The sequence below is a fragment of the Nuphar pumila genome, chromosome 12 (assembly GCF_984573655.1).
Source record: "Nuphar pumila chromosome 12, dmNupPumi1.hap1.1, whole genome shotgun sequence".
In the NCBI taxonomy this organism is placed as follows: domain Eukaryota; kingdom Viridiplantae; phylum Streptophyta; class Magnoliopsida; order Nymphaeales; family Nymphaeaceae; genus Nuphar; species Nuphar pumila.
The window spans coordinates 45,055,085-45,064,813 of NC_143260.1; the positions used below are offsets into that span (position 1 = coordinate 45,055,085).

Here is a 9,729-nt window from a genome sequence, read left to right on the forward strand (position 1 = left end):
GGACATTCAAAAGGATTTGACATTCGAAGAAAGGCCGGTAGAGATAGTTGATCGTCGCAACTGAGTGTTGAGAATGAAGACTATCTTTTGTCAAGGTTCCATGGCAGCATCATGGGATCGACGAATGTACTTGGGAGCTTGAGGGTGATATCAGGGAGAAATACCATGACTTATACTTCAAACCATGAACGTAATGATATTTCGCGAACAAAATTCTTTTAAGAGGGGTAGGATATAAAATCCTTGAGAAAAAAAATTGTTGGACCCGAGTCGGATCCTGATCCGAACCCGACCCAGATCCAAGCATGCATTCGGGTCGGGCATCGCCTCGCTGCCATCGACTGCATGCTTTAAAAAAACAAAGCACGCAGTGGAGGGACAACCGGCGAGCCCCTCCCCCACGCGACGACCACCGCTCCCATGCGACGACCACCGCCTCCACCTGGAAACCACCGCCCTCATCCCCCTCTCTTTATTTTCCGGCAGCCTCACCGGCTGCCGGAAACACACTTTCCCTCTCCTTTTCCGCGTTCTCAGGCGACCCCTGACGTTGTCTCCTCTTTTCCCATTCTTTCTCTGCCCTCGATCTGTGACTCGCTGAAAGCAGCTGCGTCGCCGGAAATCTCAGGTAACCCCGACACACCCTCCTCCACCTCCTTTCTCTTCTTACTTAGTCGATTTCCGCCAGGCTGCCACCTGTCTCCTCTATCAAAACGACATTGGTAGGGGGTCTTAGCCCCCTGCCTTGGTTTTTTCTCTGCAATCTTTGGCAGAAAGGGGGGCTTCACCCCCTGTCTCTCTCATTTTCCTGCAGGGGCAAAGCCCCTACCGACTGGCGTTTTTCGGCTCGGGCTTTGCCCTTGCCATTTGTTCCTTCTAGCATGGGCTTTTGCCCTTGTCGATTCTTCTTTCTCGGCAGAGGTAAAAGCCCTTGCCAATTGACATTTTTCGGCAGGGGCAGAGCCCCTGCCAACCCCTGTTTTATTTTGGCAAGGGCTTTGCTCTTGCCGCCTGGCTATTTCTAGGATGGGTTGGTAGGGGTCGGGCCCCTACCACCCTCTTTCAAACTTTTGGACAAATCAGCAGGTGCTTAGCCCCTGCCGCTGCCTGCACATCCAGAAAAGTCGGCAGGAGCCATACCCCTGTCGCCTTTTTGTTTTTCAACAGGGGCCAAACCACTGCCCTTTTTATTCGTTTTTCCATTATAAATAGTATTCGTCCACTAACTATGTGACTTTTCACAGTTTTCACAACGGAGCACCCTCGCGCCTCGTGGCCCAAGCCCATTCATACCTACACACAAATGAATACAAGACCACAACCCCTTGAGGTAGGGGCAAGTCGCGCAAAAAGGCTAGAAATGAACAAAATACTAGAATACATAAATATATAAAAATGAAAAGATTATCCTTCTGCCTCTACTTTAGTGATGGTACTTGATGAATTCGTTGTACTCTTTTGCCTTTACGTTCTATTTTTGCTATCGCGTGCTACTATTGTCACACTCGGAGCGAAGGCTTGCCTCGAGTGACTCTGCTATTGCAGGTCTCGCAGGGTGTGCTGGTGCATATACCAATTCTCGCTTTTTATGAAAGATGCGAAATCGAGTACCGACACTCCAGTCTCAAAAAAGGGATTTCCTCTATGCAAATCCCGTTTTTTTGATTTGGCTAATCTAGCATTTTTCTGTGCACTGCTAGATGCAGTTAGCTTTACCCCAAGTTGAGACACTTGGGAGATACATGGGGATCCACAGAGATTCTAAGCCTCGTATGATTATGTTGTACTCTGAGCACATAATAAGTTACTTTGTCAGATGATGGGTTGGGTTATCCTTTGAGATACCCATGCCTACCCTGGTAGCCATGCCTTAAGAGAAGGACGGATTGTGTACTACTATGGGTAGTATGAGAGGTCGGTGAAACCTCAAAATGTGCGATGAACACATTTGCTGGAACCACATAAAATATGATGTTTCACCTTCACAAACTAGATGCTCATGTGAGTCTAACAGACCAGAGCATATATAATGGGACAATGGTTAAGAAACCCCCGTCATACCCATTCGCCTCCCACGATTCATTAAGAGAGATAATGGATGGTACAAAACTCCAATGGATAGGTCGTTAACGGTTACCCTACGGGCAAAAGACCCGGCTTTCCCCGTCATCGGAGTTAGGGGAAATGGGCTACAAAAGGTAGCTTACAGTTGGATGCATCCATGAGCCACACACACACCTTTGGGGACTTACTCTCTCGGCCACTGGTCGTCCCCTTAGGAGCGGACTCAGTCAGCCATCCAGGGTATCATAAAAGACATAGCATAATAAACCTTCAGACCGATCTCGACTGTTTCTATGTTTCATGCCATGTGCGTACCCGCATGACCAGTTAATATCGAAACTAAAAATAACTTGCTCACACTTCAAGTTAGTTATAGGCTTTTGGGGGATTGACTGTTACTGCTCTTGACTACTTTCTTTATTACTTGTCTGCGAAATCAAGAATTTATTGATAAGAGCATGCATTGTGAGTTACTCTATTTACTATGTTGGACTGTTTTGTTGAGTTACTTTGCTGTAGAGTCAGTGGGACTGCCATAGTTGCTATTCTACTTTGCTTTAGCATTTTGTTCTTTACTGCATTTCTGTAAAATCCCATTTAAAAAAAAAAAAAATCTGTTTGGACCCGGGCCGGGTCGGGTCCGGACCCGACCCGGGCCCCTTTTTATTTTAGGGTTTTGCGTAACTCGATGCAGGGTCCCGAGCGCTGCACTCCCCCCCCCCTTCTCCCCCTTCTCTTGCGGGAGGATTTGGGAAACCCACCAGGGGTTTCCTCTTCCGGTGCCCCCCTTCGCCTTTAAGAGAGAGGTCGGAGGGCGAGGGGAGTCTCGCCTCCCTCTCGCAGCCCTCTCGAGCTTCCTCCCCCGCGCCGGTCTCCTTCCCTGCTGCGCCCGCCGCCGACGCCGGCCCCCACTCCTAGGTATGCTCCTCCCTCTTCTCTTCTCCTCCCTCTTCTCTTCCTCACCGCCCTTCCTGTCACCTCGCCGGGAGGCCGGCCGACGGCTCACAGCCGCTGCCGTGGCCTCCCACCGCCTCCCTGTGCCAAGGGGCCACCCCTGCCGACCTGTGCTGTCGGCAGGGGTGGCCCCTTGCCGATCTGTGTTGTCGGCAGGGGCTCAGCCCCTGCCACTTCGTGCTGTCGGCAGGGGTTGGCCCTGCCGACCTGTGTTTTCGGCAGGGGCTGGCCCCCCCTGCCGTCCAGTACTGTCGGCAGGGGCTCAGCCCCTGCCCCTTCTTGCTCCCGGCAGGGGCTGGCCCCCTGCCATCCTTATGCTTCCGTCAGGGGCTGCCCCCCTGCCATCCATTGCTGTCGGCAGGGGCTCAGCCCCTGCCACTGTGTGCCGTTGGCAGGGGCTCAGCCCCTGCCACTTGGTGGCCGTCGGCAGGGGTGACCTCCTGCCGCTGCGCTATGTTTAGGCAGGGGCTTGTTCCCCCACCACTTGTCTGTTTTCGGCCAGCAGGGGCACACCTCTGCTGCCTCTCTTTTTCCTATAGTCAGGATTGTCCTTCTTTTGCTCCGCATGATAATTAACGTAGCACTGTTGCAGACTTCGTATCGGACCCCCGCTCTGGCTCCGCGGCCCGAGCCTCGTATCATCTACACGCGTAGACGCACGCAGCTGCACGACATCCCGAGGTAGGGGAAAGTCGCACGAAGGGTTTGTGTGAATGAAATAAATTATAAGGATTCTGTGATAGAATAGTTTATTTGACATGCATTCTTACTCGTAGAATTTCTTAACTGGTGATTGTCTGTATGGTGTTTCCGCTCCCGTATTTGTTTTGAAATTACATGCTTATTGTGAGCTCTACGAGTAGACTCCTTGCTAGAAAGATCTTATTATTGTATTTCTGCCTTGCTCACTGTTATAAGTTACTATAGATGCATTATTGGTTATTGCCTGATGAATCTTGTATGAGACTTCTTGTTTCTTAGTATTCGAGTATGCCAAGTATAATACAGACACTTCTGCAGAAGTTGGATGCATCCATGGGCCATTAATGCCTTTGAGGATTTACTCTCTTGGTCACTGACCGTCCCCTTAGGAGCGGACTCAGTCAGCCATCCGGGTTAATGAAAACACCTGACATAATAAACCCCCGGATCGGTCTCGGCTGTTTCTACGTTTCGCGTCTGTGCGTACCCACAGGCCAGTTAATATCAGAACTTAAAGAATATATTCAGGAATAGATATAGATGACTGAGACTTACACTGCTTCTCTTTGCACTTATTACATTTGCTAGAATAGACTACAACTGCTTTAATTGCTTAAATATCATAACTGCTTATCTCATGAATGTCCTGTTTTATTCTCATTCTACTTATCTGTTCGTGCACCTACTAGTTTGTTATGAAACTGACCCATTTCATGGGCAGGTGAGGAGTAGGACTTCACTGGCGGCCGATGGCGTGGTGCAACGTGGATCAAGATTCATTTTCTTTCTGCTGGCGGCTTGGCTCTGGGACTTTTTGGAGTTTTTCTTAGACTTATTGAACTTTGGAATAAAAGGCTCATTTTGTAATAAACTGCAGATTTTAATCGATTGCCTTATTTCTTAAATTTCTTTAAGATGTTGTACATGTGAATGATGGTTTTTCAGCTAACGTACCCAGGATTGTTGACTTGTGTTCCTTTCTAAATGCCTTCCGCTGTTGTTTTTAAATATTAAACTTTAAATCTTTGAAAGAGTTTTTCGATAAGGTTTTCGAAATCACAAGTCGAAATTTTGAGGCGTTACAATTTCTTTGCGCACCTACTAGTTTTTCATAAAACAGAACCGTTTTATGGGTAGGTGACAAATAGGTGCTTTTGACAGTTGATGATGCAGTGCAGGATGACTCGAGATCTCACTCCTTTCTGCCTGCATCTTGGTTACCTGCTTCTGTTTGCCCTTTTTGTACTTTTGCTCACAGTAGTAAACCTCTAAAGTTGTACAAACTAAATTTTGACATATATATATATATACTCATTTTTGGTCCTCCAATTGTTTTTTGCCAATTTGCTTATGTTGGTTTTTTACCCTAACGTACCCAGAATTGTCGACTTGTTTGTCTTTCAAAGGATAATATGCTTATGCTGACTTTCAAAACCAAAATTCTGAATTTTAAAAGGTTTTCTAAATATCTTTCAAAAGTTAACAAGTCGAGATTTTGGGGCGTTACAAGAAATCTTGCATGAAGCAACCTTCAAATAAGAAGAAGATTTTACATCCATGATCAGAGATTTGAGAAATGGAAAAAAATTTAAATTGAATTTTAGCACGACTAACTTTTGGGACATTTTTTTTTTGAGAATTGTTCTAAGATAATGTTTCAATACTTTGATTTTTTAAAAAAGTACCATCAGTGGTAGACACACAAGTTAGTTTTGAGTTAGTACATATGTTGGATAAAACATTCTCATGAGGGGGTCATATGAAAAGAAGCTATGAAGTCAAGAATTCAATAACACATACCCTCGAGGTGAGGATAAAGCTATAGCGGCACCCAAAATTAATGAATTATTTAAAAGTTGTTGGAGTGCCATAGTTAGTTGATTTAGGCTTATTCAACTTTCACCTTCATCCTTGTTGGCCTCATTTTTCTTCGGGAGTTTTTAATGGAAGTCACTTTGTTTTTGAGTTGGGGGTAAACCAGTTTGATATGTCTCGGGCTTATTACAAAAGTGACATTTTTTTCTAGAGCCTCCATTGTTGTATTGATAAGCGCCTCCATTGTGGTATTGCCTCTCAAAGTGAGTAGGCCTATATGTCTTGACATTTTTACCGAGCCTAGAGACCGCCAACACGTCATCACTCTCTCTCATCATGCCAAGACGAGTTTCTTCTTGACAAACTTGATCCAGGACTTCTATAAGCAAGGGAGTAGTCCTTTGTAGAATAGATGATCTTACTTATTCGTATTCAAGACACAACCCATGCAAAAATTAAAAGCAATGTTCTTTCTCCACTTGCTCCCACCTAAGTTCCACATCTTCGAAAGCTACCTACTTAGGTTTCAAAAGTGACAACTCATCCCATAGAGGGGACAAGACACTAAAAAATTCCCTAACACTCAGATCTCTTTGTTTTATATCTAATTTTGTCTTGCAAGTAATATTGCATTACAAGATCCCTTTGGGTATACATGCCTTTCATAAATAGCCATGCTTCATTTGCCTTTCTAAACTTGTCAATATTGGCACAAATCTTAATATCTACATTGTTCATAAACTATACTAAAATTTTGGCATGATTGTTTTCTCAATCTTCAACTTTCATTTGATAGTCGTAAATAACCTTCGTTCTTTCATCTCCTTCAAGAAGCTTTTGGATATCTCCCTCAAGCTTGGTGAGCATGAGTTGGGGTTCAAGAATGGTGCCCATTAGGTATCCACATAATTTCTTCTCCTTGAGGTGGTTCTCCATTGCCACGGATCACATCATGTAGTTGCTCCCATTGAGCTTGAAAGCAAGTTCAATCTTTAAGTTATGATCCATAGAAAAAGAGAATAAAAAGATATGAGAGATGGAAGCGAAAAGAAGAAGTGAGAGATCGCGAACATGTCCTTCAACACCACAAGCACTCGGTCCTTTGATCAATCATGAACAATACTCTCCAAGGGTCCTTAACTCAGATATCATGTAATGATATACAAAAGCACAAGTAGATTCTCTTATGGGCTTACAAGAACACAATAATGGCACAATGACCACTTATGGGTCAATACATGATCACATACAAAAGAGTCACTTATGAGCTTGAAACACAAGTAAAAAATAAAGAATCTTTTTTCCAGAGAATGCTTTGAAAAACATGAAATGAGAGAAGGGGGAGATCCCCTTTATATACAACAAGAGAGCTCGATACAGCCGTTGGGATGCTCCCAACGGCTAAAAATAGAGCCATTGGGAGCTCCCAACAGCTCCATTTGGTCAAAAGACCAAAAAGCCGTTATGAAAAGGAAAAAAGAAAAGACAAATGTGCCCCTATTAAACAATAAGAACAAAAATACCCATAATGGGTATTGCCTATTACAATGCCCAATATATTAATATAATAGCCTAGGAGACACCCCATGAATTTATTTCATTGGGGCGTCTCCTTTGTTGTCTTGCAATGCACTCCTATATCTTTTTTATACTTTTGAATGGATTTTAGGTAATGTTATGTTAAAAGGGTGCCTAAAGCATACCACTTTTTCTTTTTCTTATTATTTACTTAATTAATAATACAAATAAATGGTATTATCAATTAGGGGCTTGATTGTCATTTGAGATAAACATTAAAGGTTCCTTGTTTATGATGCATAAAACACATAACCATTAATTGAGAGGCCCATGCCTTCTCGTAAAGGCTTAAGCCTCATAAAGAGGTGTAGGCCTCTTTGTAAAAGAGGCATGGGCCTCTTTCACTATGATAAAGGCTTAAGCCTTGTGGCTCGTTTAAACTAGAGGGGCTTACACCTTTAACGCCTCTAACAATGCACTTAAAAACCACATATGGAGGTTTCACAAGATTTTGTAAATCCTGCTGTAGTCTTGTGAATATTGCAAAATATTTTTCCAATATTTGGTTTCTTGAAAAGATGAGAAAATTTTCAGAACATCGATATCTGTTACCATGCATCTTATATATCAGATTACATATGTCTATGCTTTAAAAAACACATCTATATATGATAAGGTACGTACTTTTCTACTTTAACTAATTTTCATCTACGTTGATTATCTTTACTTGCATTTCAACCTTTTATTTGTAGCATTTGAGAGAGAGAGAGAGAGAGAGAGAGAATTCAGAAGTTATGTGCAGTGCTATCTGCTGATTTAGCCCATATTAATCTAGTAATTGTTCTCTTTGTATGCAGAAGTTGCAGCCACTCATATAAACACTGGCAATGGGATTTCAATCGTTACATCATTTCTCGGGCATCCTGAAGCTGAACATAGGCTATATGCTTTCAGGCTTGCGAATGTTCTGTCTGAAAAGGTGGAGCACGCTCTGGTTTATGAGCTCAGAAGTGCTAACAAGCTGACCTTTCTCAAAGAGAAGTTACTGGATGAAGACAGTTCAGATGAAGAGAGAGCCTTGGCTGCATGTATACTTGCTAATCTTACCCTGTCAGATGATGAGGTGAAAATAGTCCTTGGCGCCAGGCTGATGATATGGATTGTCTCTATTCTAAAAGAGCAACACAACAGTTCAGTGGGGAGGAGATTCAGGGTATCTTCAAGCCTGGTGGAAGGCCTTCTTGGTCTCTTAGCTCACTTCACTAGAAGTTCTGACCCAGAAATACTTGGTGGAGTTAAAGAAAACCATTTAATGGCTGTTTTCATAGAGTTGCTTTGCCGCTCTTCACAAGCAAGAGTCAAACAACGAGCTGCTCATGGGTTGCAGTACTTGTCAGAGGCTGCACAGTCATGGGTTGCAATTCGAGCTGCCGAACCTCAAGCCCGAAAAGAATTTTCCCTTTCTTTGATTTTTGTATGTTGTAAGCCACCTCCACTACGTGTATCATGTCCAGTGCACAATGCTGCATGTGATGAAGATAACACCTTCTGCCTGCTAAAAGGTAATGCAGTCAAACCGCTTGTGGAACTTTTAAATGATGAGAGTAGTGCTCAGAAGGCAGCAGTGGAGGCGCTGTCTACACTTGTTTCTGATCCACATAATCTAAAACAAACTGTACAGGAGCTTGATCACTTAGGTGCCGTGCAGGCATTAATGAGCCTATTCACATCTCTCAGACCAAGTATTCTTCAAGAGAAGGTCATCTGGATGGTGGAGAAAATCTTGAGAGTCGAAAGCCAAGCACAGGCATACTCAATTGACCAAGGGTTGGTAAAGGCTTTAGTAGATGCCTTCAAATATGGAAATGCCAACACCAAGAAGCTTGCACAAGATTCTCTCACTAACTTGAAGCAATTGTCAGGAGTTGGTGGGAGGGACTCTTATCAACCTCGAGGAAGATGATTTTAAAATCACTCTCATTGCTCGTCCTGCATCAATAAATGAGAATCTCTCCGTAGTTCTGTACATATAGCTGCAGGGATTCATGCATAGTGGCATACGGTTCTTGTATGATTATAATTTTTTTATTACTACGACATCTGCAAAGGTGTAATTTAAAAAGGTGGCGATATTTTATGTATTGATCTGCTTTCTTTATTCATATGGCTAAATATTTTGTATTGACGACAATGCTGCACTATAAAACCGAAAGTCATAGTTGCAGTTGTTTTCTACTATACCTCTGCGTTTCCCATGCATGGTCTTTTTGACTAGAAACATGATTTGGATAAACTTAATTTTTGTGTATTGTGTGTCGTTAATTTTAGGTTTCCGGATGGAAACTTCTTAAAATGTTAAACTATCATAATATGAAATATGCGTTTCTTGCTAAACAAAGTTCAGAAATCACATTTGTAGGGCCTGATGCGTGAATCACTCAATAAATTCTTTGATTACCAGTGAGGTTAGTAGATGTCATGATAATACCCATAGTGCAAGATAGAAACCCTGTTGAGGCTGCAGGTTCATCAATAATTTGCATGTTCTTGTCTTTGTGCCAAGCCAAATGTCCAAGTAACTGGTTTGCTTGTTGGGACTGAAATCTGGAGGTGCAGGTTTTATAAGGTCCACTTCAAACTCTATTTAGATGGTCCAGATACGAGTCCATATTAAGC

At 43.2% G+C, this 9,729-nt stretch overlaps 1 protein-coding gene across 2 annotated transcripts in view; it reads left to right on the forward strand.

Moving 5' to 3' along the window:
* The window catches only part of LOC149820860 (U-box domain-containing protein 44-like), a 145,559-nt gene extending 136,268 nt beyond the window's left edge, over positions 1–9,291 (forward strand). The window contains exons 5-6 of one of the 2 annotated variants that reach the window (XM_089983845.1): positions 7,911–8,615; positions 8,735–8,866. In XM_089983845.1, coding sequence (XP_089839971.1) covers positions 7,911–8,615; positions 8,735–8,742 — 713 coding nt within the window. In that variant the 3' untranslated portion in view covers positions 8,743–8,866. Of the gene's footprint in view, positions 1–7,910 lie in introns of both variants that reach the window. The other variant, XM_089983844.1, reaches the window with a different exon arrangement.
* Positions 9,292–9,729: the final 438 nt, after the last annotated feature.